Here is a 14,044-nt window from a genome sequence, read left to right on the forward strand (position 1 = left end):
AAAATTGTCAAAACTCCCAATTAAGGTACAAATTATTGCTGTTAAATCCCAAGAAACTATTCATCCACCCCCTTTCCATGATTGTTACTTCCATTCCAGAGTTGCATAACTATGAACAAGTCAGCTGGTCAAAATCTCCATTTGTGTTCGGCGTTCCTTACATTCAAAGTTTTTATTTTCTAGCCTGTAAAAAGACTCCCTAGTGGGATGTGCAATGTAGTGTTTAATTTTTCACCTTATTTCCCACTATCAGCTACTATAATTTGAGGGCCGGGAGCCTATCCACAGCCATCCAACATACTAGCATATAAACCATTTAAATCCTACTCAAATGATATTTTCACCTGCCTGCTTCAGTGGCGGGTCTAAGGGAGGGGCCCGGGGGACCCCCCCCCCCCCCCATTTTGGGTAAAAAATAAAGTAATCACAGAGGGAAGAAAAACCTGCAGGGCAAACAAGACAACCCCCCTCCCCCCCCTCCCCTAGCCCCCAATGCTCTTTCCTGGAGTGTACGGCTAGAGCAAGAGTGACAGCTGAAAAAGGAAAATCTCGTTCCAGTCTCCGCGCCAAAATAGTCGGCTCTGACTCTTTTCTGCTATTTTTGATCAGCGTGCACTGCCATTAGGGTAAACACTTGCAGCTGTTTTCATCTTTGAGCGTAGCTCGGCGATATTTTGAGTACCTGCAAGCTTTTTACCCGCAATTGTACCAGTTGTGGTCCACTGGGGAACATTTGGGTCTCTTCCTCTGCACAAACGATATGAGTTTGAGGTAAGTGACGACATCTGTGCGTTTCAGAGTAGAATTTTGCTTGTCTTGACGTGGCATTGTTGTGTGGTTGACTGCATGAAAAAGACGCCTGGCTTTTCTATAGTTTTCCGGAGGTGATTGTCCAAATCTAAAGCGCAGGAGAGTAGGCTATGCAGTGGGATGACTTTTGATAACAACCTCAGCGTTTGCAGCTTACTGTAACCGTCAAATGGTGAGATTTCGCTTGAAAAACGGAACATGGAGACTGTTCAATTAACACACCGACAGTTTCGAATTCGTATTGACAAGTGCAAGATTTTTCGTAATTGATGATCGAGCTAGACTTACTAGTATATTCGATTTCGATATTTGCTTTCATCTGCTGAACCAAATGCCGTAAAAAATATATAATATTCTCTTATGGTAAAGGCATCGCTCTTGCGTTGCTGGCAATTTGTGTTAATGTTTGAGATTTTAGAACTGATATTGCTTCAAAGAAAGAGAAAATGATTGACTACAAAATTTAATAACCGCGGATGAAAATTATAACTGATTCGAAGCAAATCGATCTGGCAAATATCGTGGAAAGCTTCTGTGTTAGGCTTCTTTCCACAGTATTATGGTTCCCCTATACATGTTTAATGTCAATGTTTTTTTTTTATTGCGGCGCGGTAACGGTTTTAATCCAGTTAGGAAGACATTTCAGCTGGTTAATGCTACCTGTTCTTTAGGTCTGTTTTTCCTGTCTGTTTAGTTCAGTTTTCCCTGCCATGCTGCTCAATTTGATCTGAACATTTAGCAACATGTCTAATATTTTTAGTGTTTTTTTCTTGGGGAAAGAATTTATATGCAAATGAATAACATTATTGTGGACTCTTGAAAAACACGAATGCACATTTTCTGCCACTCTTCAAATTTTAATTTATTTTCTTTTGTATGTACAAATGAATTACATTTGTATTTGAAAGTAATAAAAAGGGGGGAAAAAATAAGTACTCATAATACTCTCGTAAATCATGCTGAGTGGAAATTGTGAGTTTCCTAAATCTTCCAAAATATCGTTAATAATGCTTGTCAACCCTACATGCCTTTAAGAGGATCTTGCCTTGCTTTTTGTTTTTTCTTCTTTTTTTATTGTTCGCTGTTTTTCCATGGCTAGGATTGTTGCCCATAATTTTCTAAGACTTCTTTATTTGCCAAGTAGAAATTTCTGTCATGAACTTTCAACAGCCATTGAACAAAAATCAGTTGCATCCCTGCAGAGTATATTTTATTTGTAATCATCTGAGCAACCAGGTAATGCTCTAATTAAAGATTAGTCTGCAAATGCAGATGGAAGTTTGTGAACCAAGCTCAAACAAGCCAAGCTGGCTTTTCTGGCCCGCACACCTTCAAAATTGCCCCAGAATCTTTGTTTGCTAGTGAAATTTGCAGCTGTGACAAACGTTCTTTCAGCTGGAGATGCACACTGACTAGCACACCAAAAAATAGTTACAGTGTGTACTGACATATTCCGGTTCTGAGTCGCATTTTTAATTAGGATGTAATGGGTTATTCCAGAAAAAATACACACCCCCCGACGGATGGCAAACTGGAAATTCTCGCGGGAGGGGGAGTTGATGGCTCAGAAATCCGGACGGGAGGGGGGAATCATAATATAAAAACTCTTCCTCAGGGGTCACTTTTGACTTTAGCCTCGATCGATATATTTCAACCACTTAAAAAAAGAACTTTGCAATGGGAAATCTTATAGTCTTTCAGTTTATAGTGTTCTTACCTCAATCATGAAGAACCAGTGCGTTGATAAATGGACAACAACAGCTTTACAACTGGATAAAACACCGTCAACTGAGCATGCAACGCCTGGAACATTTTTACGGCACCCAGGCCACCTGCGCCTGTGCTTTGTGACATCCTCCAAAATGCAAAGAAAAGACGATTTAGGCTGGGAGTCAGTTGTACTTTACTATTTTATTCAGGCAACCCAAGAACTCATTTTGCTGGCTAACATGTGTATGCACAATTTGCATATAATTTCTTTCTTACCTCTCATGATGTGTAACCGTAAAATCGTGGTGACGAATTTGCTTGTAGCATTGGGAATCTAAACAACCTCACAAGAGCAGAACTTGTTTATAAACAAATATACTTATTTTGGCGTTGTTAAGTTCTTTGAGTATTTCACATTGAAGATTCCTCGTCGGATCTACAAGAGTTTTAAGCAGTTTTATCTAGGCTGCTTCCACTTTATTATCCGTGCCTTATGATGGATATGGTAAAAGACAAGTTTATGGATGCCAGAACGTGGTCATTACGCATGAAAACTTGAACACTTGAAAGAAAGGCAAGAGTTCCAGTTGACCTACAGATCCAAAAAGGTAGCGAAATTTAAAATTAGTCTAATTTGAAAAGCTTTCTTAATAAGCTAAGTACAGTGTAAATGTCACACTAACCTAACAACGGGAACTCAAATGTAGGCTGTCTTGTCACCAAAAACTGAAATTATAGTTTTTATTTATAATCGCCTTAAGGACATTTTTCGCTGTAATTTTTCTTATTTTTAAGACCTACGAATTTCTTATCTTGTACATTTGTTGTGGTAGAGAAAAAGGCAAATGGCATTTTAGAGGAGAGTGTGAGATCACTCAAACGTTAAACACGATTGTTTGAATATCGTTATCTGATTTAGAAAATGTTAAAATTTAACCCACAAAATTCGTAATATTCGCTTAGCTTTTAAAATTATAATAAACAGGGATCTTTTGGATGAAATGTTACATCTTTCCTATTGCCTGTTGTTTCCAGTTAGGGCCTTTAAAAAAAGAAATGGAAATCCGGGCTGGAGGGGGGGTCCTTGGGCTTGGAAATCCGGGCAGGAGGGGGGCTCTAGCAGTCTGGGAAATCCAGTCGGGGGGGGTCAAAAATGCTTGCCATCCATCGGCGGTGTGTGTATTTTTTCTGGAATAACCCAATGTAGTGTTTAATCTTCCATCTGATGACAAAAATAATGGGGACTGGTACATTTACCCAAAATTCATAGCACAGGTAAACATTAACAACACTTATTAAAAGTTACAGAAAAAAATTCTAAAGTTTTCAAACCTAACATATACATACGGAATACTGTATGAATTGGCCTTGGACAAATATTGCAAAATTATGACTTTCCTTGTGCCTGATGGGCTGTGTTAAATGTTCACAAGGTATTATCACTGGTAAAATACACAGCTGCCATTTTTTTCCTACAGAGGATTGCACGGCTGCAAATAATTTTTTCTCTTGAAAGGACACATGTCTAAGACACCATTTTGGTCAGACAAAACAAATAATTTATTGTGGTCAGACATCACCAAAAAGAGTAAGATTTACTCATAGTAGATTTTTATTCATCCTTACCATAAAATGATTTACACTGTACGATAAAAACAAATTGTCCAGACATCATGTCCGACCACAGTTGGGATTTCATCGGACATGTGCTAATTTTGGTTGGCCAATTTTGGATGACCTACTGTAAAGTTATTTTCAGCCCTGTGATCAGACATGACCCAAAGAAGCTTGATGGTCTATTATTGCTGTACCTCTGTTTTTCAAGCCTACACAAGCAGTGTAACCTTGCAAGACCTTTGCCACGCTATCTCAGCCCTACCATTCACTGGTCTAATTCCACCAAGCTAGATATACTCTTGGGTAACGCTCTCATTGTGGGAGTGGCAGTGCTCTAATTATTGGTTCTCCCTGTAGCGTGGGTTGGTTTGAGCCCTGCTTGGGGTCATCGGCTTTCTGTTCTTGCCAGCTCTACCCAGATGCATAAATTAGTACCAGTGATGTTATGTAGGTACCCTAGTGATGGACTAGCATTTAATTCAGGGGGAGTAGAAACGCTCCTAGCTGCTTCATGCTACTGAAACTGAGATATGCTCTCAATAATGCAGACTTTACATTGCTCTCATTAAAATCATGATGAGAAAGAAAGTACGCATGTGTACTGCATGTAGCTGTAACTACAAGTCTTGATCATTATTGTTCTGTCTTCAGAATTCATGTGTGTACATGGAATGTCAAGGTAACACAGCCACCAGACGAAGACTTCAGATCATTTTTGCATCTTGACAATGAAGAACAACTCCCGGACATTGTTGCTGTGGGGTATGGCTGTCATCTTACTTTGTTTTAACTTTGGAGCTTTTATTTAAATAAATATAATTGAAATGAGATACAGTCAGATCTCATTCATATGGATCGCACATCTAAAAAGTACCTAGTTTAAGTTGACCTAAAGCAGTGCAAGTAATCCCTACTAACTTTTAGTCTGCAGGAGGTTGATGCCAAACCACAGTCATTATTAATTGAATATATCAAGGAAAACTCTTGGGTGAAGATCCTTCAGGCATACCTTGGAGCATATGGCCTGGTGAAGGTATCAAAAGACAATAATATTGATTATTATGTTGACTGGTATCATGCCACAGTATGACCTGCTCATACCATTCTTTAGATAAAGATAAATGTAAACTGATGTGTGAAGGGCTGAATAGGTTGATGCAAGTATAAGCCAGTGAAGAAACACTCCATTCAGTGTAGCAGAAGTCTGAAGTCAACAATTCATTTATTACATCCAAGACAGACCATTCACTCAGACATTTTCTTATCTTCTAACCAATCAAGCAGAAGCTCAACAAAGGTGGTAATGTCAATTAGCTCCCAATATTTTAATCTTTGCAGTTGTGAATCAAATAATTTTGTTGTTGCTGAGAAAACAAAGTAGACTTAGAATTTAATATTTGTTTCAATATACTATTACCTTCTATACGTAAGCTGCATGTAATGGAGATAAAATAGTGAGCTAGCATTGAAGGCAATGCATTTTTCCAGAAAATATCCATACCACTCCCATGGAAGGTTCTTTTGGTTTTAAACCCTAACCCATCCTCCACAAATTCCAGTTAAATTTCAGATTGAACTTTCTTTGGAAAACATTACCCCTGACCCTTGGAATTTCAAATGACCTTCCTTGGGGTTGGTAAAGGTATTTCTTGGAGCTTCATTTATGGGATACTGCCAAATTCCTTTCAAGACTTTTGATTATTTGTATCCTGCCTGGGACAATAAAACTACAGTGTGCATTTTAAAATTCAGTATCTCACTTTACACACATAACTTGGATGGGTGATACTTTTAACAGATCTTGTATCAGGAAGGCGGTTTTTTGGAGGGGGAGGGGGGCGGTGTCAATTACTTTTTAGTGCTACAGATTCGTGTACATCATGTATCATTGTTAGTAATTGGGTAATTATGATTGTTGAGATTTTGCAAGTTAGCATAATTTAACATACACATGAACACATATGTAGCAATTTCCAAGTAGGGGACACTGCAGTTTACTCTCAAGAATTGACTTTTCAGGGTGCTCAAGTTATTAAGTACTGCTTACTTCTCATTACAGCTCAAGTCAATCCGCATGCTTGGAATGGTTCATCTTGTAGCTGTCCATACCAAACATCTTCCATTTGTTCGTGAAATTAGGCCTGGTTACTGCAAGACAGCACTACTTGGACTACTGGTAAACAAACAACATCACTAATAATAATTTATTTCAGTCTACTTTAGTTTGTCTTTGTGTACTCAATTTTTCTTTCACTCAAGAAGCTTTTGAGATTCAACCAGAAAAAAAATACTATTCTAATGATGAAGTCCTCTGTTAGGCCTTAAACTGGTTGCTACTTGTATGTGAAATTTTAAATGCACGTAATGCTTTTTACATATCATCATGAACATGTAATTCTGTAGATGAAATCCTGGAATTCTCTCAAGAGGGGGATAAATTAAGCATGCAAAGAGAGAATTCTCAGGCTAGTCAAGGGAACAATAACAGAAACTAGTACCTGCAATGGGTAGATCAGTTCCATCTCTGACAATCACTTGAGCCTGCAAGTTTCATCGATGATACAAAATTTTCTTAAGACAAGTTATAACCATGAGATTGTATTTCAAGGTTTTTTAGCTCAGATGCGACACTGATAAAACTTAACGTTAGCTTCACTTGACACAGAAATAGTGATTTCCAGGCCAGCCCCACCTTTGATGGCTCAATTCTACCACTTTCTCTGGGTGCCTTGTCTTCTTCCCTAGTCTTTTCTTTCAAGATTTTGCCAGATTTTCAAGAAACATAACCCTGCGTATTGCATGTTAATAAGTCATATGTAACTGTCTGCACTCTAATTACTTTCCTGAAGGTTTTATCATCAATACTTTAATTTTTGCCACTTTGACTTCAGGGGACCAAGGGAGCAGTATCGTTACGATTTACTCTGTATGGACAAAGTTTCTGCTTCATCAACAGTCACTTCTCAGCACATGCTGACTATGAAGAACAAAGGAATCTGGTAGTACATCCAGTATGTTTTTTGGCACCTAGTAAAGTTACAGCATAATTTATTGCACCATCACTGTACCATAGTAACATTAAAATAACAGTTCACAGGTAGGAACAGGTAGATTTTATTCACTTTTTCAGCCTACAACCTTGTCACCTCCAAATCAGTTTGATACATCACAGAGACAAAACTTTGTCTCAGTTCAACAAGACTGGTTGTTAACGGGTTAGCTCTTCTTTTTACTGGTAAAGAGCCTTTTTGTGTGGATAGGGTCCTTACATTGTACATTTCTTGATGATGTTTCTCCTTCATGTATACTAAGGTTGTGGTGTTATGACCCTTTGACTTATGTTAACTGTCTTAAAAAGAACATTTTGCCTTGCGAATGTTGTTTTTATCAGTTGATCAAGTGTCACCCTATTCTTTAATTATACTCCTATCAAAAAATTATACAGCAATGCACCTACACTTTGTACAGACTGTTAGGAGTGTCCTCTAGTGTTTGGATTGTTGAATTCACATGAAACAAACAGTCATTTTGATTTAAGTTTTCACCCCACCCTAGTCAATCAACAGTATGGTATAAAGGGGTTGTGCAGGGTTGTGACAAATGTTTGAGGAATGCAGCTTTTTTTGTTGGAGCAGGTGGCTGATTTGCAATCTTTTCTAAAGAATTTGAAGTTAGTCAGAATAGATTTTAAATAGTAGCAGAGTAGACGCCTGAGATCATGAAGTAGACGGCTACTTTTGACAACCCTGCAGTCTGAGCACTAAAGTCTTCAGTTAGAGGCTGACACCCACTTCACTTCCAATTTGGTGCATATGTGCGATTTGTTTTATTTCCAATCCTTAATTACAGGAATATGAAAGCATCAGCCAGAGTTTGATCTTTGCAAATTGCACTCCACAGAAAGCTATGGAACACAGGTAGGAACTGGAAAGAAAACATGTTAATTGCGGAGGCCACGCCCATATGAAAACGTTGGGGATGTTAGTTGTCTCGCTTAGGAGTATAGTTCAAGGGTTCTAGTCTCGCTTAAGGTGTTGATGACGAAACGCCACTATTTTTAGCTGTCTTTCTGGGTGCACTCAAAGAACTCATAATAAAAGAAACGCTCTTATTTCAGTTTTTAGGCTCGATTTCCGTTGGCCACTATATATTTCATTGCATGTATTTTAGTTCAGTAGTATACAAGACCCCACAGACTTTGTAGCTTTAACTTTTGTCGTGTCAATATAAAGGTTTTATGTTATGTATGTTATGTATGTTATGTATGTTAGGTATGTTAGGTATGTTATGTCCGGTCTACTAGGGAGGGCTCCTTTCCTAAACAGCAGCTGGTAATCGAGCCTTTTCCGTTATCTTTTAGGCGTCAAATAAAGTTCCAGCCATGCCCAGATAGGTTACCTTTACGGATTTAATTCAAATTTTCCTACGAGCATCCCCGACCTATTCATATGGCACTCCCTCCCTCTGGGTGCTAAATACTAAACATCAGCTTATGTCCATGCAGACTGTTTGATCGTGATAGTTCCTTGTTTTTCAGCTACGTGTTTTGGCTGGGTGATCTCAACTACAGAATAAATGAAACCATTGAAAACATTAAAGGGCTTTGTGGCAAAAAAGAATACTCCACATTATGGAAGCATGATCAGGTAGAGTATACACCTCTTACACAGCCGTTACATGGATCGTCGCGCAACCGTTGTTGTGATTCCCGTGTGAAACGTTGCGTGACAACTACCGTCACACAACTTTTTTTCTACCAATCGTAATGCGAGTCCGCAACAGATGAATCAATCAATGAGCCAATCGTGTTATTAATTTTTCTTATATTTTATGTTTTACTTGTTTACACTGCATTGCTTTTGGCATGTGAATTATAGCTATGGGATGATGAATTTTTAACGGCTTTGTTAACTTTTTCTGTCTTCTGCTAAGCTCTTACAAGGTCAACAAGCTGGAAAATGTTTTGTAAACTTTCATGAAGGAGAGCTCGCCTTTCCGCCCACTTACAAGTACAACCCTGGAACAGATGAGTGGGACACAGAAAGGTAAGTTACATGAAGCTACTTAACTGAAAGAGCATTAAGGCGGGACTTAACCTAAAATTCTGAAAGAAATTCGAAGTTTTGTTTTTTACGGAACTCAAATCTTAAGGTATTTAAGTTTTATTTTGACAAGTACTGTTACTGTAAGTTTAAAGCTCGTTTTCTCAAAACGAGTTATTTTCGCCTTCTAGAAAAGATATCCTGAGAAGGATTTATTCAGTTGAGCTAAAATTTTCAGGATTTGTTGTTTTTAGTACGTTCTGTGGGATAAGCATAGAACTTTTCCATCCAGTACATTCTGTCAAAGTTATGTATTGAAACGTATGCTAGATTTTCTGTATCAGATTTAACTGGTCATCATTTCACATGCTTTTAACTTTTCAAAAATCTCTATGCTTATCCCAGCAAGCTGTTTGTCTTCTTTTGTAAAATGTAAAAATTATTCCTTTTGATCAGTTCTAGTAGGAGTTATCTTTTCTCAAGTAAGCCCTGGCATTCTCCAGCAGGTGGCAGATTTAATCAGCCGGTGTCAGGTTACAATACAGTTATAGGGTACACAAATATTTTTTTCATAATCTTTGCTCTTTGAGCTTTTTAAGAATGTATACTTTGCCATGGTTTGGAGTTAACTCTTAGCCACGAAAAAATGTTTGAAACATGGTGTGTTTTTAAGTGTTTTTAGTCCCACCTTAAGAGAACTTGTACAGTCACGGCTGTGGTCTAAGGAAAATTATGGGGAACCCAAAGGTTCCTAATCATGAAATCCTGCCTAGGTGGCCAGCACTTAAGCATAAATGAGAGAAGTAGGTTTTCCAGTCGCCCAAAGGCCAATGGCACCCAGGCGCTTCTAGAGCTCAGCCATGACAGTGGTTAAGCTTGGTTAGAATACACTAAACTAGTAAATATACCTAGAACCAGTTGCCAAAACAGTGACTGGGAGTGCACTTTCTAAATGTACATATGATATACACTACTCTCATGTAACGAACGTTTCAACTTTTCCTTTCTTCGCATTCCTTTCTTCCTGTAATACATTTCTTCCTTTTAGTTTTTTGCCATTCAAAGGAAAAAAGCGGGCACCTGCAGCAGCTATAGTGATGTAAAAAAACTAATTTTAATTTTAAAAAATGCTCGGTTGACTTTCAATGTGATTGGTTGGTGGTATTTTTAAAACTTTTTCTAATAGTTCAACATAACTGGTTATTCTAAACCTGCTTAAAACCTGTTTAAATCTTCCTCCAGTGGGAAATACCGCAAACCGGCCTGGACCGACAGAGTACTGTGGCATGAATCAGAGGAAAAGAAAAACACAGTTCGACTGGAGTGTTACACGTCACAGCAGGCTTACCAAACAAGTGATCACAGACCTGTTGGTGCTTCACTTCTGGTCGACCTGAATGTTAGTTTAGTTGATTGTAAATCATTACTTGCAATAAATTTCGAACGGCTTTAATTTCGGACAGAAAAAGTCTCCGAAAATAAAACATTCCGAAATTTTTAAGCGTCCGAACTATTTTCAGTATCAAATGTACAGTACTTTCTTCTTGAGGGACTTCATCACATGTACTAAAAGTTTACGGTCGTTACGCCCCAACTCAAAGTCGTTTCGCTCCGACCAAAAGTCGATTCGCCCCGACCAAAAGTTAGTTCGGCCGAAGTTTATGCATACGATTTAGAAAGCAATAAATGGTTAACAGTGATGAACAAAACAAGCACTGTTGCGAACCTTTCTCATCTTACCGGCGAGATGATCATTGAATACTATGCACGTTACGTGTAAACATCTAGCGCCGCTTATAGAACAAGTCTTGCTCGAGGTCAAATAATGTACATCTTTTGGGTGTGGGATCGGAGAAACGGGTAACCCGTTTGCTAGGGTAACCTTCTCTCCTTTAAACAGGCCCTAACAACCTTTAAACATCCATGTCGTCTTACAAAGGTGACATTTTATTCCTTTGGTAATTTGTAAATACATTTCAGACCTTTTCCAAAAAGTATTGTGGACGTTGGTGAACTGACATATACGAACTGATCCAAGACAGTGGCGAATCGACTTCATACGTTGGCGAACTGGCCGTTGGCGTACCAGTGATACGTTAGCGAAACGACCGGTTACCACATCGAAAGGTATACTGAGGAAGGAAATATAGGAAATGAAACAAATTTGCTCGCTTACTACTCCATAATTTGCGTTGATAAAACTTCGGGCGAATCGACTCTGAGTTGGGGCGTATTGACTTAGAGTCGGGACGAAACGACTTGGGCCGAAACGGACTTGGGGCGAAACTACCTGTTTCCGTACTAAAGGCCAGTACACATGATAGAGCTCAGGGCAAGTTTTAAGTCACCTGTAGCCTTGTTCTCCACACCTGTAGCAAATTCGTTACTTTGTGGGTGAATTCTGTCAACAACAGGCAATTTCACCAGTAGCATCAAGGGAAAATCAAGCGCACTCAGCCGTAGCAGGTGCTCTGGGTTACGGCCCTTATGACAGGACAGAATTTGCTCGTTCTTTTTATCACTGGAAACGAAAATTTTTGTTTCTTTTAATGAATTAAATCAATGCAGATAAATTCCATTTCCAGCCTAACTAGAGTTTTGTAGAGAATATTTACTTAAGCTACGTTTCAGCAAAGTGTCCGAAATTTTTGCCTGAAATTTGTCCAGAAGGAGTTAAAAAAGTGTCCGAAAATTAAACGTCCAAAATTTTATCGTCCGAAATGTTTTGCAAGTAATATATTATTTAACATATAATAATAAAAATAATAATAAAAGCTTTATTTATACTGAAAAATAAAAACGATCAGCAAATTCAATATAAAGACGCTGGTATGAACCGGTGATCAGTGCACAAAATACAATTTACTATCAATACAAGTTAAGGTAAAAAGTAACCCGGCATTTTGACGAACAACCATTATGCTGACCACTTTGACGAAGACAAAGGAAACCAAAAGTATTAGTTTTAGTAATATAAAAAAAAGTCTAAAGAGAAATGATAAAAGATGATTAGGAATGCCGGGATGAGCCGGATTCAGAAGGTCGAATTTGAAAAACTAAGGGAAGGTTACGCTTACTCGACAAATGGCGTAACCCTTGCAGGGTAATTCATCGGTGGATCACCATATTTAGTGTTTGTTTTGTATTCACGACATTTAGGACTTGCTCTCGTCCATGGAGGATCCTATCTTGTGGAAGTTGGACCTCATGAGTCTTCCGTGGTACGGAAATGAGGTTAGTGATCATCATCATTTGTCCGTTCTCCTAGTAGAGTATTGGGCGGTAGGCTCGCTGGCGCTAGACTTCCCTGTCCTCTAGACTTCCCTGTCTCCGAACACGTGTAAATCTGTGAGGTTTGCAGTCAAACGTATTTTGATCCCAGCGTCGGTGACAACAAGGGTGTTTTTCCATCAGAATCCAGTCTCTGAGAATCGACTGATGTAAACTAACGGACTATCGTTATTTTGTAGGACGGTCTGTGTGTCTATGTTGTCAAGAATTACAAGACCTACAGCTGGGACTGGATTGGTCTATACCGGGTCAGTGCTACGTTTTTTAACGTATTCTTAATTCCTCTATTAGGTTTAGGAAGGGTAGCTCACTCAGCCTGTGGACTTGCGGAAGCAGAGTATTATAATAAAGAACATCTCAGTGCGAGTATCTTGCGAACATCTCGAGTTCATCAAAGTAATGCAACTATTCCTTTGGATCTGTTCATCGTATAGGTCGGCTTCCAACATTTGTTCGATTACGAGATGTACGAGTGGGCCGTGGGGGACGGGGACGAGTATGGCGAGAACGGCTGCGCAGTGTTGTTCGACTGTCTGCCAGAGGAGGCTGGTCATTACGTCATGTGTTATTACAGTTACAAACTGGATTGTGTTATCTCTGTGAGCGATCCTTTCGAGGTAAGATGCAATACTTGTGCCATATTATAAGTCGTCTTGAGTCATCGTGTCCAGGGAAAGATTTTAGAGACGTCTGCAGTCCCATTTTCCCTTTTGAAAAGTAGTTCGTGTTTGGTGGAAATGATTTCCTTTTTAGCAAGTTGCGTAAGGACATAAGTACAGGCTTTCTTTTATTAAATCTAAACACCATTGCCAAATCTAAACACCATTGACACTTAAATAAAGTCTTTCATTCGTTCATTCAAATCAAAAGCTAAAATTGGTGTGCCGTACTCGCGTGACGATCTCGCGCGTTTAACTCGCGCGCCTCGCGATCCCGTAGAATACACTCGCTTGAACCTTTAACTCGCGCGCCTCCCGATCCTGTAAAATACACTTGCTTGAACCTTTAACTCGCGCGTCTCGCGATCCCGTAAAATATACTCGCTTGAACCTTCATTCCATGGGTTAAGTTTTCACTTTAGGTACAGAACTGTTTTTACAGTGTAGCTTGTCTGATAAACGTTAGACTGTTTGATAACTGAGAAATGTAAGCGTTCTCACGCTTGTGAAATGAGCAATTCATTTTTCTGAATATTGGAACTTTTAACAGATTCTTCCACCGCGAGATGAGGATAAGGACCCAGTTGAAGTCCAGGTTGAGCAGCCCACAGAGGACGTGTAAACAACAACAACAATAAACAACTGACAACAATTTTATTGACGCTCGCACTCACCGCCTCTTAACCCAGGGACCCTAACGTGCACACATGAAGAAACAGAAGATACATTTTCATTATATTGACATGTCTTTTAGTTGCTCTTGTCATTTTGAGAAGTTTCGGACAACGGTAAGTAGTAGGAGTCTCAAGCCATCAATTTTCGGAAGTGTTCGTAACCACTCGGGCCATTTGCGAATATTTTCCGAAGGTACGTTTGGTCCTTGGCGTCGCTATCACAAACCGCGTCCAAAGCACT

At 39.0% G+C, this 14,044-nt stretch overlaps 1 protein-coding gene across 2 annotated transcripts; it reads left to right on the top strand.

The window, feature by feature from the left end:
- The first annotated feature begins 540 nt into the window (after positions 1–540).
- LOC145462188 (inositol polyphosphate 5-phosphatase K-like) lies at positions 541–13,767 on the top strand. 2 transcript variants are annotated; one of them, XM_081445693.1, is made up of 13 exons: positions 541–771; positions 4,789–4,899; positions 5,062–5,170; positions 6,197–6,313; positions 7,029–7,148; positions 7,987–8,054; positions 8,675–8,783; positions 9,070–9,182; positions 10,422–10,578; positions 12,339–12,413; positions 12,650–12,718; positions 12,905–13,087; positions 13,680–13,767. In XM_081445693.1, the coding sequence occupies exons 1-13, from the start codon at positions 761–763 to the stop codon at positions 13,749–13,751; spliced, it is 1,314 nt and encodes a 437-aa protein (XP_081301819.1). In that variant the 5' UTR covers positions 541–760; the 3' UTR covers positions 13,752–13,767. The 2 variants fall into 2 exon arrangements, with proteins under 2 accessions (XP_081301819.1, XP_081301820.1); XM_081445694.1 differs by having other exon boundaries at positions 7,029–7,136.
- Positions 13,768–14,044: the final 277 nt, after the last annotated feature.

Source organism: Orbicella franksi, chromosome 12 (genome assembly GCF_964199315.1).
Source record: "Orbicella franksi chromosome 12, jaOrbFran1.1, whole genome shotgun sequence".
Lineage (NCBI taxonomy): Eukaryota > Metazoa > Cnidaria > Anthozoa > Scleractinia > Merulinidae > Orbicella > Orbicella franksi.